General features: G+C 31.0%; 4 protein-coding genes across 4 annotated transcripts; 1 reads left to right on the top strand and 3 right to left on the bottom strand.

Annotated features, from left to right (window-relative positions):
• Positions 1–4,806: 4,806 nt before the first annotated feature.
• On the bottom strand, positions 4,807–5,690 carry HELRODRAFT_182020 (hypothetical protein; the record flags this gene model as incomplete). Its single annotated transcript, XM_009031783.1, has 3 exons — positions 4,807–4,973; positions 5,042–5,224; positions 5,315–5,690. The coding sequence occupies 3 exons, from the start codon at positions 5,688–5,690 to the stop codon at positions 4,807–4,809; spliced, it is 726 nt and encodes a 241-aa protein (XP_009030031.1).
• Positions 5,691–12,805: 7,115 nt separating this feature from the next.
• Positions 12,806–14,943, bottom strand: HELRODRAFT_182019 (hypothetical protein; the record flags this gene model as incomplete). The annotated part of the gene is made up of 4 exons (XM_009031782.1): positions 12,806–13,293; positions 13,352–13,632; positions 13,735–14,405; positions 14,722–14,943. 4 exons carry the CDS (start codon positions 14,941–14,943, stop codon positions 12,806–12,808), a joined length of 1,662 nt encoding a protein of 553 aa, XP_009030030.1.
• A 2,107-nt stretch (positions 14,944–17,050) lies between these two features.
• On the top strand, positions 17,051–17,932 carry HELRODRAFT_182018 (hypothetical protein; the record flags this gene model as incomplete). The annotated part of the gene is made up of 3 exons (XM_009031781.1): positions 17,051–17,131; positions 17,276–17,623; positions 17,822–17,932. The coding sequence occupies 3 exons, from the start codon at positions 17,051–17,053 to the stop codon at positions 17,930–17,932; spliced, it is 540 nt and encodes a 179-aa protein (XP_009030029.1).
• Positions 17,933–20,289: 2,357 nt separating this feature from the next.
• HELRODRAFT_182017 (hypothetical protein) lies at positions 20,290–21,836 on the bottom strand (the record flags this gene model as incomplete). Its single annotated transcript, XM_009031780.1, has 4 exons — positions 20,290–20,381; positions 20,851–21,033; positions 21,196–21,378; positions 21,497–21,836. The coding sequence occupies 4 exons, from the start codon at positions 21,834–21,836 to the stop codon at positions 20,290–20,292; spliced, it is 798 nt and encodes a 265-aa protein (XP_009030028.1).
• Positions 21,837–23,820: the final 1,984 nt, after the last annotated feature.

Below are 23,820 nucleotides of genomic sequence, written 5' to 3'. Positions count from 1 at the left end.
TATAGGTTTACATATAATGGAATATTTATCTTTATGCTTAACGGTTATTCACAATACATCAGCTGTATTCTTAAAAGGCATGTTCATATTCAACAATGTAGCACATACAAGATATATTGGAAATCCTACTTTAAATAGTTACACAAACATGCAGTATAGTATAATAAGAATGACAGCGGAGAGAGTTAAGTCAACCGTAAAATCGTTTATATGAAGCAGTCGGGTTTCATGATTCAGGCAGTCAATAGAGCAGTTTGATCAGTAGATTGTTTCTTGTGACAGATTGGAAGATTTCAAAGTTTGTGCCTTCGCTTGTTGTTTTAACAAAATTTTAAATTTTATTTTAAACTAGTTAACTCGCGTACTTTAGAAATACAAAAATTTTTTTCCTCAATAGCAGAGTTTCATTAACATAATTTAAAAAAGAAGCAAAATAAAACAAATAATACTCGACTCGACAGGTTTAATTTCATTCAAAAGACAAAGTACCTTGTAGGAAAAAATATAACATAAAGATTTATAGTGATCCAAGAAGAATTAAGTCTGTGGCTTGGACTTAGCCATGTAATCCTAGCAACTATATATTTATAATGAATGCTAAACATTTCATTTTATTAAACATTTATGACGTTAAAAAACTGTTAATTATAAAATTTTAAGCCAATTCAATCGGTTGTTTCTCAACTTTCAATTTCAACAAAAAGTTCCCCTAATTCATTATAAACCAACCATGTTTTAAGGACTAAGCTTATGTTGTAATTATAATCAATCAATCAATCAATCAATCAATCAATCAATCAATCAATCAATCAATCAATCAGTCAGTCAATCAATCAATCAATCAATCTGTGGAAGACAAGTTAAAAGTGGAAACATTGGAAAGAGAAACTAATTATGTCCAATTATGTCCATTTATTTTTTTAAAATTTGTCCATTCATTTTTTTTGTACAAAACATGGATATCATATTTCTCCATGGCTATAACCAGATACTTTTATTTTAAAAATTTCAAATCGGTCAATGTTTTTATCTTGACCAAACATATTCTCGTGTATATAAGGGTTAGTTAGCACTTCTAGAGTTTGTCGTTTTAACCATAAATGAAGTTTCATACATTTCGATATTGTTCTAAACAGCCAACATTTTTTTTCATATGCCATTTTTATTTCTAGTGAGTGTCTTAGAAAGTTTTATTAGTCTCGATTTTATATTTATTATAAATTAAATTTATTGCAGCTGACTAACAGGATGAACTACTTGACACTTTTCTCAATTTTTGGTCTTCTTGCCACAGTCTTAAGCAATGGTAAAGTAATATTTCAAATTAAAGAATAATTGAAAAGAAAAAGAAATTTATTACCGAAATTTTATTAAAATATAAAATAAACTTAAAAACAAACTTACTAAATTAACAAAGGCGTAAATACTGGAGGGTACAACTGCTATGATAAAAATCCTTGCACACCGGAGAACTCAGAAGCGGGTAAGTTTTACTTCCCCTTTCAACAAGACTATGGATATTATGTTCAATGTTCTGACACCATCTCCGGGAATACCTGCCATATTATGCCCTGTCCTTTCGGTCTTGTCTGGGATCAGAAAGTTACTGCGTGCAACTATCGTACCACACCTACTACACCTCCTTCAAATTAGACTCAATGAGGTGACAAACCCGACATAAATACTGCTATATCCATTGAGTTTGAATTTTTACAATAAGTCTTCTATGTTTTGTTATGTTTAAAATTAAATTGTATGTTTCAATTCTTAATATAAAGGAAAATTAATATTTAAAATATTAAAATTAATATTTGTTAGATAAACCTTGTAGGCTGGTGGACATGTTTATGAGTTGGAAATTTTACGATAACTAAATTTTCAAAATTGTTATTTCAAATAAAAGCATTGAAACTCAAATAATTTTTTTGTTAAAAAAATCTCGACTGCGTTGAACTGAAAATGTGTGGAATATTTTATCATCATTTTTTTCAAACTTCTCAAATAAGCATAAAAATACATTTATTGATAGTTTGTGGTCTTGGTTACAAATTTCAGACAAATTTATTTCTGAAATCTCCTTGAATGAGCTTACTTTGACTAACCCTATAAACTCAACGTATTTTGCAATAGGAAACAGTTCAAGGAAAGAAGCTTGATGTATTAGGGGCCAAAATATATCAGAAGTCTAACTATTCCTTCCCAGTTGAGAGAAACCTTCGATAGCCAGACTGACGAGCTCTTTAGAAAGAAACTGATAAAAAATTGTTGTCCAGTTGTTGATGTTTAACGAAAAAACTTTATGAATAATGAATGCGCCTCAGGTTCAACCTACCTGCCCACAATGCCTAACTGAACATGATTAATCATTGTTTTGTTAATGTTATAAGATTTTAGCAACTGACAAAAAGGTTGTTGACACGGTAAAAATTTTACAGATTCATTCAAAATAACAAACGATTAATATTTTATTTCAATACCAAAGTCATTGCTTTTTAACAAAAAGTTCAAAAATTTGAAATAACTCAAATCAAACTATGATTCATAAATTTGTAACAAAAAACAATAAATTTAATTTATAGTTTTAATTGAATTGTGAAAAATTTCTTGGTATTATTTCAGGATGAGTTATGCCCCCCCTCTCTCTTCAATCAGTTCTTATCTGGTAAGGTAAGACAAACATTGCCAACGGCTGTCTCACCGGGTGGACAAACTTTTGTACCAACCTATCCAACTATGCCATTAACGCACATCGACCCAACAGCAATCTTGCCATCTGGGCAGTTTTTTTGCCCAATGAACTTCTTTTCAGGAGTCCTGTAGAAGTTGCTGTCGTCTGCACTGAATCGCTTGTCCACCGACCCGCTCTTTACTGCAGAAATTTTAATGTGTTTCAGATATCTCGTTAAATAAATAATGTTTATTATTTCATCAGGCAAGGCAGTGTGAGGGCTGAGACGCTGTAGAAATCAGGTTAGAACTCTAAAAGAGCCACCCCTATGTCATGCAAATTTGTGTGAAGATTTACGCTTTGCACATCCCATGCATAAGGTGTTGACACTAAAATTATTTATGAAAGGTTTAACAAAATGATGTTCCTAAGCAAAATTATGCTTTTGAAAACAAGCTGAAATAGTATATTTAATCTATAGTTTATACTTAAAAAGATTACCTGAAAATGCCAACAGAGCAACAATTCCGAATAGCACAAGTACTTTGAACATGTTGAAACTTCACAGAACATATGCAACGAACATTGAAAATAATTGACATTATAAACTCAAACATTAACAGGTGTTTTCAAATTAGATATTCTCTATGTTTTTTTTTTGAAACTACACAATGACACTTGTCTGCCAAAGCTAACATTGGACGTAATTAAATTATTAATTACTTTAAAAAATGTTTATATATATAATATATATATTTTAGTTATTTAATTAACTAAAACTTTAATTAACTTTATTTAATTGTTTAATTAGTTATATATATATATTATATTCTATAAATTCTACCGAATGTTTGGCGTTAATTAATTAATTATGTTTGGCGTTAAATAATTCGTTAGAATTTATAGAATATTATAAAAATTATAGTCTATTACCAACAAAAACTATGGTCTATATATATATGTATATATATATATATAACTAATGCAGTAATTTATGGTCGTTTACCAGCATATATACATATATTTATATATAACAAAGGAACGCTTCAACTTAGAAATTTTTCAGATCGAATAGGGATTCGAATATCGAATCGAACCAAACCAGAACTTTTAAATTCATGTAACATTTTGGAAGTTTATCATGAACAAACGTGTTACTTAAAATTTAAAATATATTAAGAAACTGTGATCACAAATTTGGAGCGTTTAGTGTAAACAGCAGTAAATGTTTAACTGTATGGTAAAATAAAAATTTACGAACTAGAAATAATTTAGATTCGTGATGTTTTTTCCAAATTTTCCAAAATCACATTTAAGAATTAATTTTGAATCTTTTACATATATTCAAAAATATACCAAAAACAGTGGCGGATCTAGTTTTTAGAAAGGAGAACACAGTTTTTGAGTACAACAAGTTGCACCAAAAATTTAGCGTGATAGGCAAAAAGGAGCCGTCAGCCTAATTTTTGCCTTTGCCCTCCCGTCAACATTGTCTAGATCCATCACTGATGATCAAAAATGCTAAACTGAGTTGTTTGCTATGTCTAAATGTTTTCTACAAAATGTTTCTACTTATATATTTGAGTTTGTATAGTTTCACTCGTTTATTAACTAGCCACGTTCATAGAACATCAAATTCATGTAACTATTTCAATAGCATGAAACGTGAGCTCGTTGGTGTCATCAGTAGAGGTCAAGTTGACAGATGACACAATAATTAACATTATTACAATCACTGTTATTCCATTGAAGAAATTCATTAAAAAGGTGCAAGCAGCCTGTAAATGGACATTACATTTAATATTTGCAGATATTTTTGTCAAATTTTATTCCGGCTATAAATATTTAATTAAAAAACAAGTTTAAACTAGTTGAAAATTAAATATTAGCTCGAAATGTTATCAGTAAATAGTGTCTTTAATAAATATTGTTTAATATTTATAAAAATGACAGAAATTCTAACTATTATTGATAATAATTAAAATGTACATTACCTTGAATAAAATATTCATATACATACACACATACATACATTTTTTCACATGACTTAGACATTGGAAACCTATTTGAGTGTCTTAAAATTATAAATATAACTTTTTTTGAATTGCAGACCGTTGTATTGGTAGTAATAATCTGGCTTACCAATTGCCCAATTTTGATAGACCATTCGTAAAGACGCACCGCCATAAAAATGGAAATCTAAAGATCCTAATCCATGTCCCTGCTGTCCAAATGGTCCAGCCCCATTTATCTTTGCATTTATCTGTAACGTTAGTTTGAGATAAAATTCTAAATTGCAGCGGAGCTTTGTTTTTGGAAGCAATTTTATTTTTTGAAATTACTTTTAAAAAACATTTTTTAATCGTTACTGACTGGAAATCAAATTCAAAAATTTTCCCAGAGCTGAAGTAACATTTGAACTGTCAATAATCAAAGGGTGAAAGTTCAAGGGCATGTTGTTACATTTGGACCTTGCATCTGCCCAAGCCATTTTCTCGGTTACCAGGATAAGGCATGATCTTATTGATGGGAAGTAGGTCGTGTTCGTCGGACAAACTGCAGAGAATGAAACAAAAACATATAAATATTGAATTTCAGTTGCTTTGATTTTATTTCAACATTTCATTTTGAGTTATCAAAACGAACCTTCCATCTTGCGATAACGCACTTGAGCAGCACTCGTTTCATTATTGACTCCAGGCACGGTCACCAACTTGCACTTCTTCAGACTGCCATCATATTCGAAGCCCTTGCAAGCAAACGATTCCTTGGAGAGGCACAACATCGAACATTTGACAGGAGAACAAACATCTGACTCCAGTTTGCTTCTGGCTGGTCCATTGCTGATGTTGTATCTGACATCAATGATGTCCACGATGATGTTGCTCGCTTTGTGATACATCGCTTCTCTAGCGTTTACAGGGTTTGGATCAACAATGTTACTGGCAACTAGAACATTATATAAAAATATCAAATAATTCAGAAACCAAATGCCATTAATTCTGGAGTTTGAAGACATCATGGTGGTAAAAAATATGATGGACTCAACTTAACAGGATTTGTATTATCAGATGATAACTCGATTCTTAATTTAAATATATTTGTTGATACTGTTTGTTGATTCGTTGCTAAACATTTTTTCATGAATTATTAAGCTCTGTTTTCAGGTATTTTTTGAGTAGCATGTTTTGTCCCAACATACTTTCATACACACTTATATACTTTATGGAATGAAAAAAGAGCAAGAATGTGTGTGTATATATGTGTGTATATATGTGTGTGTGTTTGTGTGTGTGTGTGTGTTTGTATGTGTGTGTGTGTGTGTGTGTGTGTGTGTGTGTGCGTGAGTTACAGTTGAAACGTTTTTCCCAACTAAACTTAAATTAATCAATACTCAAAACTAAATATCGGTTAAAGCTAATTTTCACCAGACAATGCACGTTTCTCCGATGTGAGCCAACTAAAACTGGGCTAAATGTACAAAACGACAGAGACTTCAAAATTTTAAGGAAACCGAATTGGCAAATAATGGCATCTAAAAAACTTGCTCATCAAAGCTTCAAAAATGACATAACATAACATAACATAGCATAACCACTGGATCGATTTTGACTAAAAATTTGGATTCAAAATCATAATCTTCCAAGTCTGACTTCGAACTCCTGTGTTGTAGAAGTAGTTACAGATTTTTCCAGCTTATTTCAATGTTCAATAACTCTCGAGTTGAAAAAATCATCCTTTTATTGTTCCTACCCTTTCTATGAAAAGGTTGTACTGGTCCCCTCTTGTGTTTCTAATTTCAGTAAATTGGAGAAATAGTACGTCTGAATAAGATCTCATTTAGTCTTACGTCTATCCAAAGTTTTCAGTCCACATATCATCAATCTTTCCTCATTTGAAAGTCTTCCACAATTGTTATTCATTCGGCTCGCTCGTCTTTGAACTTTGTCGGTTGTAAATAAAACAGAATGGATTGAAGCTTTGAGCTTTAAAAAAGTCTTTTTTCAAAAAATACGAAATAATTATAAGAAAAGACTTATCAATGATGGAAGGTACCATTAAAAACAGCTCTGGAGAGTTCTAAATTAAATGCTTTGCAAAGATAAGCCATTTGCATCTAGTCCAGATGAATCCAATCAATGGGCGCAATCGTTTTTAAATTTGTTTAATGACAAAATTGTCAAAGTTATGAAATCTAAAGTATCCAGTGATCCACCATCAGTTGCTTGTGGCGATTTTAAGTGTTTTCGGTCGTTGCTGACTATACTGAGAATGATATAAAAGGAATAATTTTGAATTCGCCGTATTAAACATGCAATGTCGACTGCTTCTCTGCCCACTTTTCAAGAAGCACTATAACTTATTTTCAAAGTTTATTACCAGTTTTATCAACCAATGTTTAAGTACTGGAAAATTTCCTGTTTTTTACAAACATGCCCTGGTGATGCCTCTTTTAAAAAAAAATGGGTTAGATACAAGCGATGAAAATAACTACAGACCAGATTCAAATCTTATTTGTTTTATTCACGGCAGATATTTTTCGATTAGTTGATTCTTTTGATTTCTACAGTCACGCTTATGCTTTATGCTGATGATATCCAGATCATTGTCAGTGAGCCACCTGTGAGTTCTTAGTAATGTTGAACAAATTCATTGAATGTCTGACGAAATTAGATGTTTAGATGTCTTGCAACCGTTTAAAGTTGAATCAATTTAACAGCCCTCAAGAGTTAAAACCGACTCAGGCGTCATTAATGATCAGGAGATTAAATTTTCTTTCAGGGCTGTCAATTTTGGTTGCATTTATTACAAATACTTGCTTGAATCAGTTGCGCATTTTGAGGATAATTAAAAGATCACTTCAAAAAGATATAGTCCAGAGTTTGGTCCATGCATTTGTACATACAAGACTAGACTATTGCAACAGTTTGTTTTATGATCTACCTGACAAGATGATCTCTGCTTCAGCTCATTCAAGCTTGTTGTGGGAGCTGCAAAATATGACTACGTGACTCCAATATCTATCTATCTATATATATATATATATATATATATATATATATATATATATATATATAATTATTAGATATTACATAATCTGTTTGTAAGCACCTGCCATTTTTTATACTAAATAGGACATTATAATGAATAAACAACTTCTGAATGAAAACTAACAAAATGACAAAAAACAAACAAACGAATGAACGAACGAACAGTCGGACAAACGGACGAAAAAACAAACGAACGAGTAAACTAACATACAAACAAAAAGACAAACAAACGAACGAGCGATCAAACGAACGAAAAAACGAACGAACAAACATTCAAACAATGAACAAACTAACTAACAAATAAACATATTTGAACAGGCTGTGAAAAACATGTTTTTCGCATGCAAATTTCATAAATGACTTCATTTCGTATTCACATTCTTTTGTCTACAAATACACAAATTCTAAAAAAAAGTTCATTGGTTAATAATTTTTGATATATAAATTTCTGTTTCGTTGTTGGCACGTGCCTACATTCAGATGCACAATTCACACCTGCACTGGATGATCTTAACTTTAGTTTTCAAAACTTTCCCAAATTTGACGCGGAAATATTCCATTTGTATGCACAGTGCATGTGTATTTATGATCTAACTGTAATTCTTGTTACGTGCATTAACTCGGATTAAAAAGTTGAAACACAAAATTGCAGGTGCGTCATTCCAGGTGTGAACCAAAGAAGAGGGAGGAAAATTCATTCGGTTTACGATACGAAATTAAAAAGAAATTTTATTTACTGCTAAGAATTAAGAGAGTAATTATTGAAAAGAAGACCAGGGAAGAATTCCCAAATGAGTTCATCGCGTATGGCTACCCAAACAGAAATTACAATAACGTGTATGACACCAACATAAACGTTCATCCATTGAAATGCAAGTTACACAAAGTAAAGAGTTTGCTACAGATGGAAATAACGGATATGAATTGTTTGAATTGGATTAACAGTGAAAACATTGGTTTTAAATCCGTAGTTAGATCATAATGCTTGTTTAATAGTAAAATATATGGTCCCCTGACATCTCATCAGTGCAAATTTTGACCATTATAGCATTCATCATTTCAACTGTTCACCATTATAGCGATTCATCATTGCAACTTTTCACCATTATATCGTTCTAACTTTTCACCATGATAGCAATTCGTCATTATAGATTTCATCACCATAACATTTCATCATTTTGTGGAGTGCTTTTAAACCGTAAGTGGAGGAAAATCCCGATGAATTTGAAAAATGGATGAAAGAAAATTTTGATTATTTTATTTTTGAAATTATTTACCAATTTTTAAAAATATAAAAGCACGAAAGAGAACGAGGTGCCTCTAATCATCACGGCGCTATAATATCAGGAAGAATGTTTTATACAATAATTAAATATAAATGTCTTTGATTGACAGATAATGTGTCCTACTTTAAAATAATAAAAATGCCGTAGCTTGCTGAAAAATAACTTTATCTCAATCGATTTGTTGCAATTTATTAAAACGCAAATAAATGCTAACAAACAAAACTTTTGATAAATTTATTTTATTCCAAAATACATTTTTTTGAAAATTAACAAAAGGTATTTTTAATTTTCATGTTTAACTAATGATGCACTTGGACATATATTTTTTGCCTTGATTGTGAAGCAGAGTGTCTTCGGCACTTTCAGCCAATAAAAATATGTTTCCGACACATTCCCCTACCGAGGTAGATGTAAGGGGGCTCACACGGCACTCCACAGGGCAGTCCATAACTGACGTACTCTTCACCACCGTAAGGAAGCCCTGAAGCCAGACCATCGCTGTCGTCTGAAGTTCGAAACATTTGAGGTGTGTTCACCTAAATAAAATCTAGAATTATTATTGCTCGTTTTATTCAGAAAGTTTAAAAATAATGGCGAAGTTGTGAGTTTTTCATGAATAGTTACTTCTTTGTCATGAATTTTATTTAATGTCATTGAAAATAATCTGATCATATTTGTGATTTTTCTTTATGAAAGTGGATAAAAATAATTCAAACTCACCGGCGAATGTCAGCCCAGCAAGAAATAAAACAAAAACAATTGATCTGAACATCGTAAGGAATGCGTTTCGACTGTTGCAATGAGTCCAATTTGTCGGTCTTATATAGAACATGTCTTGAAAATCTTAGTCTACAAAATTAAAGAGACCAACCCAAAAATATGATGATAGAATTGTTGAGCCAAGTTCAACAAAGCTGCATCAATACTGATTAAAATCTAGAATCTTTTTAGCAAAAATGTGGATTAGAAACACGAACACACACTTTGAATAACTATCCACCGTCCTTCGAAAATAACCAAGAAATTTTGCCACACAACTATTCACATCACTATCATTCAAAATGAAATCCCAATTGGTGTAGATTATTCTGATTTTAAATTAAACTAGCTTTATGAACTTCCATATTGTTCGTTAAACAAAAAACTGGATAATGTTCAGACAAGTCTGCAGCAACAACCCCAGCCTGATGATAACCATTTTGATTAGTTAGAATATCATCTAAAACTGATGCAGTTTACAACAATGAATTGGAATGTTTCATTTTGTTAAGCAAATTTCCCACTCAATGACATGTTTTAGATGAAAATTTTAATTCACGTAAAAGGTTAAAGAGAGATAAATCAGGTTAACTTTTAATCGGTTGGAGTTCGCGAGTTCACTCAAATTTAATTAAAAATGAACGATTATCCTATCTTAACAGACTTTGCAAACGTCTTGATAAGTTTGGAATGATTACATCTACTGTATGATTTAATTTATGCTTAAAAATTGGCAATGTATTCAAATGAAAAGAAATACAAATCATTTTAATATTATTTCATCAAAATGCTGTTTTCAAAGGTTAAAAATCTGTTACAAATAACCAAGTTGTATATATGTATATATATATATATATAACAATTAATAAATAAATATATATATATATATATATATATATACAGTTTTTAAGAAAATCAACCGCGTTAATACAATTATTATGCTTATACATTAATTCTTCAAGTTTTCTAATTAAAATTTTATTATAATTATTTAATTTATTAAGTAAAAAACTAAAATTATTATTGTTCATGTTTATTAATATTTATAAATAATTGCAAAAAGCTTTTTCGATATAAAATATATCATCGTCAGTGCAAAATATTTTTAAATAATAACGAAAATCACCGTTTGTAAACAAATGACGTCATACAGTATAACTTAATTTTAAGCGCGAAACATTTTTGAAAATAATATTATTAATTATTATAGACTATATATTTAACATATTGATAAAATTAACTTTAAAATATATATATATATATATATATATATATATATATATATATATATATTATATATATATATAGTTGTTCAAAAAATCCACCGACGATTCAGCATTAACAAGTTTTATGGTTGATTTTCTAATATTTTGAACTAGTTCTTTACAATTAAGTCTATTCAAAATGTTGAAATCCATTTTATAATCGCAACGAAACGCAATGTCGACACCCATAACAACAACACTAATAATGACTATAATAACAACAAAAAGAAGGATATTATACTGTACTACCGTAATTTCATGTCTTCCTCTTATAAAATCGATGAATTGATAATGAAGAATATAATAAAAAACAATATAATTCCTACAGATCCTAATGATAAAATCAAACTAAGGATTTTTTATAAAAACACTAAAACATCAAACCTCATCTTAATAAATAATTGCACACCACGTGTTGAATCACAACTGAAACGTAGTCATGTCATATATAAATTTTCCTGTCCAGTTGACGATTGTATGCGTCTAAAATCATCATATATCGGCATGACTACCACGGATTTATCACGGAGATTGACGATGCATAAGAGAGAAGGTGCCATTAAAACCCATCTCCTTGACAAACACAACAATCACCAGAGGTATACTAAATGAAAACACAACCATCATCTATAGTACCCAACAATATCAAAATCTTAAACTCGCTGAAGCCATTCTAATAGAAATGCAAAAACCTACATTGAACAACCAACAACAAATTAAAACAACTCTCCCTACGCATAGATTAATTAACAACGTCAACATTGTTGCTAATAATTTTAACGTCATCGATAATAATAATAATAATAATAATAATAATGATAATGATAAAAATAATAATAATAATTAATAATATTTATAATAATAATAGTGGTTGATAATAACAATAATAATAATAAAAATAATAATAATAATAATAATTAATAATATTAATAATAATAATAATAATAGAAACGATATTCTAATTAATTTCGCGCTTCAAATTTGTGACATTGTTGGTTGCCATCTTGACAACGGCCACGTAGCATGAACAATCGTATAATTTCAAATATTTTGTTTACTAATTTCAATGAACCTTTGCGTTTTTATTTCGTTACTTTTATTTTATTTTAATATATTAAAAAATACAACTAATTAACTATTAATAGAATTTATTTAAAATATATTGCACTGATGATGACTTTACGTCGAAATAGATCTATATGCATAATTTTAATAATAATATAAAAAATAAACGATTATAAAAATGGGATCTTGCTTGATTAATTTTAACAATTAAAATCATAAACGATTATAAAATGGATTTCAACATTTTGAATAGACTTAATTGTAAAGAACTAGTTCAAAATATTAGAAAATCAACCATAAAACTTGTTAATGCTGAATCGTCGGTGGATTTTTTGAACAACTGTATAGAACTTGCTCTTCTTCCTAATATATATATATATATATATATATATATATATATATATATATATATATATGTAGAAAGCATTGCACACACCACACACAGAAAGCATTGCACACACCACACACACTCACACCACACCACACACACACACACACACACGCACACACACACGCACACACACACACACACGCATACGTTATGATATGCACAATAAAAGAAAAGATCTACACGTATAAAAAAAACTGGATGAAAGTTGTATTATAATGTGAATTACACACAAAAATGTCTCCGAAGGATGGATTCAAGATAATTAATCAAAAAAACTTTGATTATAATTAGTTTAGATGATACGTTTCATCACTTGATGTTCAGTTCAACTCAGTCTCTTTCGCAGCTTTATTAAGCTTTTGTTCAAAGATACATTTGAGAAGGAAATAGAGCAGCTCCATGATTTCCACTGCACTTGCCACCGTTATCCCCATCCAAAGGGACAGAATCCCTCCCACCGATCCAATCATCATATCCGCCGTGTACACCGGTTTATCTGTTTGGAAATGTGGAGAATTCTGTGGCATGACGAATTTGATTTCAAGAAGAGATTCCCTTATCTGTGTCAAGTTTGAGAAAGAATTGTGGTCTTCACGCTCGTCCATGTGCCTATTGTAATAATTGATGTATCTGGACTTCACCTTTGGGTTATTCATGCAATCGTTGTCGTCGATGAAATATTTCTGAAATAAATCTAGTTCAAAGGAGGGTTGTGGCCAGGTTGCTGATGTTACTTTCGTGCTGTATATTGTTTCTTCGCATGGTAGTAAGCATTTCAGTCTGCATTCATCACCGGAATATTCATATCCTACAAAAGTTATCAAAAATGTTTAGGAAATCCGTGAAAAAAATAAACAAATACTCACCGTGTTTTTTTATTTTCGTAAAAAACTGAGAAAGAATAAAGTTTAATGTTGCTAAATATTCAGAATCTATGTCATCTGTTGTTGATTCGTTCAGTTTAGAGTAATGGCTCAAATTTCCACACATAACGGTGTCAAAAAATTTCTCCGGCACACTTAAAAAACGTGAGACACATCTGAAAAATTTTTTAATTATGTTCTGTTCACAATATTCTACACACAATTCACGAGCATAATTTTTAGAACTGTAGCCTGTTAGTGTTTTTTCTATGGTACATCCTAGTCTGAAAGTTGAAATTATTGTTCAATATTACTTGCAATCAAAGAGGTTTTATAGTTTGTAAACTGTTTTTTGACAGACTCATGTGCTTTAAAATTTTACAAACTTATTGTGAGGTTTGTCTGTAAGTTTCCTGTCTGTTTGAGTAACTTCGACGATATTTTCAGTTCCAGGAGCCACACTGAATCCACGCTTGAGGTCAGCAGGAGTCCCAGGACTGTGCACACTCACCTGAACTCCTCTTGCTTGGGAATTGGTCAGCGAAGCCTTGTAGGGCAATTTGATAAAGTTTGGTGGACCAACATTCAGCAGCAAGCTCAATCCTCTAATATAATAATTGCCAGATATTTTTAATTCACTCATTTGCAAAGTGTAACAAGTTCGATAATTAGCGTTCCAATTTCTGGTGAAATTTTTATTCGTGCACAAGTCTTTAGTTTCAAACCAATCAGTGCCAAAAACATTGCAGTCAACGACTAAACTTGGACAGTCTTCGGGTTTTGGTAGAATTTTACTCAAATTTATCAAATAACCTGAAACAGTTGAAAGTTCATCAGTGATTTCTTTTATAACTTGTTTGTAATTTACGATATGGCTGTAATCATCGGAATCATCATCAACCGACGTATTTGTCAAGTTTGATAAATTAAGCCACTTTTTTTTATATTTTGCCACAAGCTTCAAATAGTTCTCAATGGATAATTCTTCAGGCTCTCCCTCACTAAATGGATTCAAGTTGCATATCGTGATGTCTGGAAACGTTATGCTTTGGCCAGTCTTTAAAAGAAAGAAATTAAAATTTTTTAGTAATTATATGCAGCAGCTGATTCAGAACGTAGATCATTTTTTTAATAAATCAGAAACTTGTTGAACATGAAAAATATTTTCACATTCATTTAACTTCAAAAGTTTTTAAACCCACTATTTGTATTATTTGCATTTGAATAAGTGAAATATAAACCTAATTCTTCATATGCAATAAATTAGTTTACTTCATGAAATAGGGTAAAACTCTAAAATAACACAGAAAAACGTTAAATATTACAACAGGATGCATTGTTGCAATTCTTACAAACTTTTACAAAATTCTTACTTTCTCTCCAGTTACCGTTGCTATTGGGTAGGAATAATAATCGGTGAATAGGTTTCTCAGCATGTATATCAGAGCGGCAGTTGACGATAGGAAGAAACTCAACCAAAGCACTTTCGGGAATATTTCTTGGGATTTTATGAACTTTGGAATTCCTCTTACTGTCGTGTTTTCGCTATATTTCAAAAGTTCGGCTTTCAATTTTTGAAACATTTTTAAGTACATTTGATGATTTGACGTTTTTCAATTGTTCTTTGGTTTAACTTTTTAAATGTAAATCTGTTTCTATAAACGATCATAAATTTTATTAATAGTTTATTTTCATATCGAGAACTCATTTAATTAGCCCAACTGGTTTTGAATCCATTCTACAAAAATTGCACATACATTTTATTATTAAAACATTTTATTATTCTAGTTGGATATTGTTTCTTAAATTAAAAAAACTAGATTAATAAGTTGTAATAAAATATACTCTCAAATTTGGTCAAGTTCCAAGTTAATTTCAAAGCCGCAGGGAAAATTTGATCTGAGGTTGTTTTAATGTAATTTATTGAAACGGTAGTTTTTTCCAAAAAACAAGCATACGGATTGTTATTTTTATGCCAGCTTTTACATATGTTTATATACAAATTAAACAACAGAGCACTATTCGATTCACTAAAAGCAAGTAAATGCATTGCATTCGATCAGCAATTATCATGCCTGGAAAGGTATTTTCAGAAGGACTGGTTAGAATTTTTATAGCTCAGATAAATTGTTGTTTGTAGTCAAATCACATCTCCAGACTTGTTCAATGTTTCATTCAAATTTTACGGGGAAATTTGTGATGTTTGGGGTCTAAATAAGCATAATATTTATGAAGGTTTTTTTTTCTTAAATTTTAATTTCAATTCTTTTGTTCGGAAGAGTAGAAAATATGATAAATGACATTTAGCATGTTTTCAGCAAAACGAATTTCCACCGCACAACATGCTCGATTTTAGCAATTAACCGCCATGGTTTCAATTGATTCTTGCCATAAGTTCATCAATTTACCGTCGCACACGTAATGTTAGTTGAATGAATTGCTTTTGGGCTTGTTTGATTTGATATCATTAAGCGGATATGTTGGAAAAGTTGTAGTTGAAAAATATTTTAAGCTGATGTTTTGATAACTAAAGCAATTAATTTGTAGTGGCTCAAGCAAAATTTTTTTTTCCAATTTATTAATCTACACACTATTAATTAATTAATTCATTTTTTGATTGACTGGTTAATTGATAGTACATTATCAAACAGTATCTTATTGAACAAATTAGTATCATAAAATGAATAAAGATACATTTTTTAAAAATTTTAATTTTTATTTCATTGCGATATCGATGATGATGATTGTGACCTGACTGATTAAAAAACATCAAATAAAACTTTTAAAATAGGATGGGTAAATGACGTCATGTTAACAGTAGTTATTTAGTAGTTATGTTAACACAGCACCAGAAAATCCAAAAGTAACACACAATCTCTCTAAAAGTATTTTGTGATTCACACAATCAAATGCGGATGACGTTTCGGGGAACACCATCATAGACATATTCTGTAGCCCCATAGACATCAGACAGAACCTTTAATAGAGCCGTTTCAGTTGAGTGGTATTGTCTGAAACCTGATTGATAAATCGGCCTGTTAGTGAATTAGCCGGTATGAAGGTATAAAAAGCCAAAGAACAAACTAGAACCAAACACAACCAAACAAAACCAGCAACTAAACTAAAGCGTTAACAACAACGACAACATCAGCAACACAGCAATGACAAACAAAAATTTTGCATTCTCTCAACGCACGGCAGACAAACTGACGGTCCGAACCCAATTTAGTCTAATTTACAAGTTTCTCTCGTTGATAACAAAATGATAAGTAAAATAATTTAGTAACAATTTACATTTTTAATTTTACAATATCTATTTACAATCTTGTAATTCAAATGACTTATCAAAGTGATTGTTTCAAAGTCATTTAAAACTTTTTGTACAACCATCACTAAATACAACCAAAAAATTACTGACATTTTATTAACGAATACCTAACCATTGTAGACAAAGATGTCGTGAAAATCCTGGCTGATTTCCTATATAAGTTGATCTCGAAATCTAGCTTGCCAAATCTCCAAATCTAAATATCTTCTTAGCTATCTTAAATTGTATCTAAAAATTTGAAGCAATTTGTAATAATTAGTAATAGTTCTTTCAGAAGTGTAATTTTGTTTGTGTACATACAGTTTTTGAATCAATTAGTATCAGTTGTCTAAAAAGGATATTTATGTATTTTTTTGTATACTTCTTGAATCACAATGGCAAGACGAATAAGTTTTATTGGACACTTGAATGCTGAATGGGACATACCCTGTTTATCTCTTGAAGATATGGTCACGGTCAGTATTATTTCACTTTCAATTCGACCCAATAACTTTTTATAAATTTATCATTGTTGTCGTTAGTGAATATTTTAAGTTTTAACTACTATTGCTTAAAATTGTTAATTTTATAATGACCATTAAAAAATTTTGACCAAACAGACGTGCGAGCAAAACCCGAGAAGGCTTTCGTATTTCGACTTCCCAATATTAGAAGACGATCATTTCAATTTAGACTGTCTCAATGAAAAACCAAACATCTCCATTAACTGCATCCCGGAAACATCTGGGAATGATTTACAAGCGGAAGAGCTGATGGTGGATGATGACAACAAAAATAACTCCCCGTCTCACAAACAGCGCAAGTTCTTGTACCTATCGTATGAGAACGAGATAAACAATATCGTTTTCAACAGTTCCGATCTAAACTGGTCAATCAATGACATCAAAAAGGAATTAATGAGCTGGACAGTTTGGAAAGTCTGCAAGCTGTTTGTCCAGCAACTGATGGTGATTTTCAGGTTGATGATGAAGGAGACGACAAGGATTTTAATGATGTTGAAGATGGTAGAGAAAAAAAATACAGATTCAAAAGAGGACAAAAACTTTTTGATGATTCCACTGATGATGATGATGAAGACGTTGTGAGGAAATGCAATGAGTTTCTCAAAAAAATTCTTAATCAGAGTTCTACGAAATAACAACAAGGAGGAAAATAATGAGGACATCAGTGGACATCAAAAACGTTTTAGATTTGGATCTACGAGTGAAGATGACGACTACAACGATTTACAAAATTTTAATTTTTCCAATTCTTGAATAAAACTTCAAAGTTAATTTTTTTTAATTAGTTTACGTTTTATCTGAATCTCTTTTCACAAATTTGGATTCGAATTGCAGTTTTAATACAATTATATTCCAAACAAACATTTTAAAATACGGAATATTACGGTTAAGGTTAAAGTGGTATAGTTAGAAACACAATTATATACACTTTGTCTAAAAAATTTATCTTATCATCTTAAATTTAAAACTATATTTAACTATAATATTATATATAACTATAATAATATATAATTAAACGTCCATATATAGTTTATTAGGTTTTAACTGGTTTAAAAAGAAGTCCAAAATGATTGTAGCAATTAGATTTTGAAATTGGCCGCCATTGGTTTGAAATTAATAATTTAATTTAATTTTAACATTTAATTTCAAATTATTTAAAAATAGCCGATATTCATATATACGGCAACAAACGTTAAGCTATTGTTAAAATGGCCATTCCTGTCTCTGTACGCTTTTGTATTTGAAAATGTATGAACAGTGTGTTGTTGCGACTTAAACTGAAATATTAATACTACTACATTAATTTAATAATAATTATGTCAACGATAAAACTAATTTAAAATCAATTGGTGTCAGTTGTCTAAAAAGGAATTTTTGTATTATTTTGTATACTTCCTGAATCACAATTGCAAGACGAATAAGTTTCTTTGGACACTTGAAAGCTGAATGTAAAGAAATAGGCTGGGGTTTTGATACTAGATTTGTGTAGCACTCATTCTTACGAATACAAAACTGCTAATGGAAATCTCGAAGCTTTTGATATGTAGCACTTTGAAAGGACTTAATTGTTGCCATTTACCATTATTATATATTACTGAATACACACTAGCAAAATTGTAGATGGAATGTGACGCTAATGTAGTGAATAAAGTTGGTTAATAATAAATAAATAGTTAAGAATAAAGTTAGATTCGTATTCGTAAATAAAAAATTTAAATGCTTACCGTAAATAATACGTTCTGTAGATAATGAAATATTGATTCAGTTGTGGAATTCTATTGAAAAATTTTTCACAATGAGTTAGATACTCTAGCTTCACACATTACAATAAGCAAAGACTGTAAAACTTGCAAAGCAAGCTAAGCTGGTTTAATATCAAAGTCATGATTTTATGGACCAGTAAAAGTTGTAGTTATAATTTCATTTATCCTTTGTATGACAATTTTGGACCACTTTAACATCGTAAACAAATGAATATATGAATAAAAGCTTTTGAATATATAAATAATAGGTTTTTTTAAATTACAGTCCATTAATTAATTAAATTAATTTATTAGCTAAATGAATAGCAACCAATACCACGAAATCTTTTTAAAAAATTCACATTTTTTATTTAATTCATTTGGTTCATTCAATTTGATTTATTGGCTAGTTGATGGATTAATTAATTAGTCGATTGGCTGATTGATTAGTAAATTGAATGAATGATTATTGAACAGTTGGTTGGATGTTTGGTTGCTTGATTGATTGTTTGATAAATGTTTGGTTAGATGGGTGGATGGCTGAACATTTGAATTTGTTGGTTGTTTGTTTGGTTGATTGATTGATTAACTGATTGATTGATTGGTTAATTGATTGATTGACTGGCTAGTTAATTGATAGTACAATATTAAACAGTATCTCATAGTACTGTATATATGCAAAAAGAGTGACTATAGTTCAATCCTAGTAAGCCACTGTTTTTCACCGAGCAAAAAGCAATTTTTATATTCAAATTAACAAAAATAATTTAATAATACATAATTCTATTTAATAAAATTATATAGAATTACTACATTGTTTTAGACAGATTTAGTTCAAGTAAATATTTCATTGTTCGTTAAAACCCATGCAATTTCTTAAGTAAGACAATAAGCCAACAATCCAAGCAAGTCAAATAGCTCGACCCCAGGTGCCAGCTTGAACATTTGTGTTTAAATTTACAACTTGAAAGCAAAAAAATGTGAAACAAAAGTTTAAATGAAATTATATTTTCTAAGCAAATATACAAATTCAAAGGACAACTTCAACAAAAGATTTAATTTCTACAAAAACATCATGATTAAGTAGAAAGAATATAATTTATATTTGAAAAAATCATTTGAATATAAGAAAGAAAAGATTAAAAATCCTTTTTATAAGAATATTTTTTATTAAAAGATAAAATAAAATTTTCGGACTAATTGTTAATTTAATGAAAAAATATATTTGATTAGAAATATTGTTTAATAAAAAAACTGATTTATCAGAAATAAGTTAATATTTATTTACTAAGAAAGAGTTTTATATCACGCAATAAACTTTTTGTATCGGAATTGCTCAGTTTGACCAGTAGGAACCAATAGTTGTTTTCAATAAAGATCGAGTTGACAGACGACACACCACATGCAGTCGCAACTAACATCATCCCACTCAAATGTGTCCAAGAAGGGATGTAAACAGCCTTGATTGAAGGGATTAAAAATAAATAATATTCATCGTAAACAATTTTCTTCGAATTATAATTTTAAATAGCTAATCCAAAATTGTTAGTATAGAGCAATTAACTTCTTTCTGCTGTGAGGGCCGCTTTGAGAACTATTTTACCTTTGAAGGGCCGCATATGTACTTAAATAGTACATTTTAACCCAGGAGAATTTTTTAAGATTTGTTGCTCCTTTTTTTGGTCATAACGTCTTTTCGCAGTTTGCCTACCCCTAGTATAGAAACAATTCTGTTAAGCAAATTAGAATGCTTATTAATCTACCTATTGTTCTAAAATGATGCAAAGACATTTTTGAATAAGAGTAAGCCAGTGATCTGAAATTTGACACACTCATTTTTTCATTAAGCAGTAGCCCAACATAAAATGGTCTCTAACTAATAGCACTAAAACTCAAAAAGTATTCAACTAAAAAAATCATCAAGCTTACCATAGCCTGTGTAATAAAGAAAATCTGGTTGACCAGAAGACCAGTTCTTATATCCAACAATCGAAAAGATGGTCCCATCTTTGTAAGGTTGCCAAAAAAAATTGGGTCTGCTACTGAGTAATGTTCTGCCAGAGGTCCACACAGTCCAGTCGGCCCAATTTTGACAACCAGAAGTTGTTGTTGCTGATGAATTCATTTTGATTTATAAATTAATTAACACAGCAACATCAGTATTCATTATCTTTATCGAATTTTTTATTAATTTATTTTCAATGTATTTAAAAAATTACTAGATTTACAAAAAAAAAATTTTTTAATTTTCAGGAATTTTCTACATAAACTAACAAGGAAGAGAAATCAAAAGAGTTCTCAGTGCCAGATTTGCCTCTGGAGTATCAAGTGTTATGGGATGGAAATTCAGTTGCATTCCGTTGCACGCATCTCTGGCATCTGACCAAGTCATTTTTGTTGTCTTCAAAATGAGGCATGATTTTATTGAAGATGCGTAGGTCGTGCCTTGAGGACAAACTGGTCATAAAAAATAAATTAGTTTTTTTTTGTCTATTTAATAGTCAACAAAATTATGATTTGCTAGAATTCATCTGAACATTTTAAAAACATGCTAATGTAAAAATCACTAGTCAACCTTCCTTCAGCCGATAACGGGTAAGATTGTCCCCGGTTGAAACACCCGACAAAAATCCAGAAACCAACTTGCATTCTTTCGTTTCTTTGCTGTATTCGAATCCTTTACAAGCAAATAATGTATTCAGACTGCAGAGGATTGAGCAGGCGTTACGAGAAAGAACACCAGTCCTTAAATCACTCTTGCTGGGAAACGTGCTGAAGTTGTGTCTCACATCAATAACATCAACGTTGCTGTTGCTGGCTATGTGGTATACTCTTTGGTCGAAACTTTCAACTTTGAAATTGCAATAAATAATGAAACAACTCATAATGAATTGTAAAAATGAACATGGAGACATTTTAGATATTTTCTCGAAAATTCAGCCCGAGATATTTTTATATCTTCTGCATGAACTTCAAAACGGAATATTCAGAATATGCCTTTTTTACTGTCGGAGTGCAAGGTAATTCATATAACATTTTAAACCATTGCTAATACATATTAATGTCATTTGGCCGAGTACAAAATCTTGAATTTGCATTTTCTGGTGAAAAGAATAAATAACGCTGCCATTCCACATCATCCGATTGTAAAGAGCGCACTAAAATTTTTTCAAAACAACCGAATTTCTGATTCTCATTATGGAAATGTTTCAAAAAATTTAAGTTTACTGAGTTCTGAACGAAATTTGCAGGAGTTGAAATTAAACGAGAGTGCCAAATTAAAATTCACACCGACAGCATTCCAACCGGATTTTTGTTGTACACGGTGAAGCAGCTTTTGTTTTTCAGATAACTCACAAATCTGCAGTGGACAATTTTTGTCAGAATGAACATCAAAATTTTAGCATTGCTATCATATGAAGTATGTATTAAACCAGGATTGGGCAAACTACGGCCCGCGTGGCCCGCAAAAATATTTTATGCGGCCTGCGAGTCCCTGTTCGCCAAAAAATAGTCGTCAACCAGACATTATGACCAAAAAGAGGAGCCACAAATCTTAAAAAAATTCTTCCACGGGTCGAAAAATTTGCTATTTAAGTATATAATGCGGCCCTCCAAAGGTAAAATAGCTCTCAATGCGGCCCTCACAGTAAAAAGTTTGCCCACCCCTGTATTTAACAATTTGAAGATGTGCAGTTAATCCCACCACACGTGAACATTTGATTCCGGCCAATTAGTCGCGACTACACTCAATCCAGAATTCCGGTTTTTGGCTATTGTAAACTAACCAATGACGTTTTATATTCTTCTTCTTCTTCTTCTTCTTCTTATTATTATTATTATTATTATTATTATTATTATACTCGAGCTATGCAATATCAGTATCAATTAATGATCAACTCACACCGTTGTTGCCAGTGAGAAAAGGAGTGCTACAGGGTGATCCATGTTCGCCGTTGTTGTTTAACCTTTACTTTAACCCGTTGATGAAAATCTTGGAGGGTGATGAATTTAAACAATGCGGCTACCTGTGGGGACCAACGTCAGATGTGAGGGCTAGACCACGGCTGCAGTTTGCAGATGATACAGCGATAATAGCACATAATTCGGAAAGCGCTCAAAAGCTAATTGATCTGAATCTAGCTTGGTGCCGATGGTCAGACATGCAGATGCGAGTGGACAAATGTTGTGTGTTCGGTATGATGAAAAAAGATGGCTCATATGACCAATTTTTGCCCAGGTTGACAATAGACAACATTCCCATTCCACCCGTTGAATTGGGCTCTGGATTCAAATACCTGGGTAAAATATACGATGCGGAACTAAAGGACACAAAGGCCAAAGAAGAAATGGTTTCCAAATTAACAAGACTGTTAAAGAGGACAACGGATCTAAAGGTTTCCACTCAAATGAAACTCCAGGTCTTAAGAAGATTTATCCCGTCACAATTAAAATTTGAATTGAGAAGCTATAATCTTTCACTGACGTGGATAAAAAATAACTTGGACAACATGGTGACAGAGGCAGTTAGAGATTGGCTAACGATGCCAATTAGCGGTTGTGTATCAGAGGTTCTAGGGCTACCATTGAAGACAGCAGGTCATAATATTGTTTCACTCAGGGATACTGCGTTAAAAATGAGATTAAAACTCCGCAATTACTTCAAAACGAACCGAAACTCAGAAATTCGCTGTCTCTGGCGGGAAACATCAATAGACTACAAAATGGTGGACAATTTATTATCAGATACAGACACAACAACTCATTCGTTAAAACATTTAAAGGAAGATCAGATAACTGCCAACTGGAATCATGTTGTGTCGCTTCAGAGCCAGGGTTCCATCGTTAAATCAGTAACAGAGGTAATATCACCATCGCGAATAATACATTGGTCAAAAC

Source organism: Helobdella robusta, assembly GCF_000326865.2.
Source record: "Helobdella robusta unplaced genomic scaffold HELROscaffold_79, whole genome shotgun sequence".
NCBI classification, from domain to species: Eukaryota; Metazoa; Annelida; class Clitellata; order Rhynchobdellida; family Glossiphoniidae; genus Helobdella; species Helobdella robusta.
Note: the sequence above shows the minus strand (reverse complement) of the source record. Positions and strands in the feature narration are given on the sequence as shown.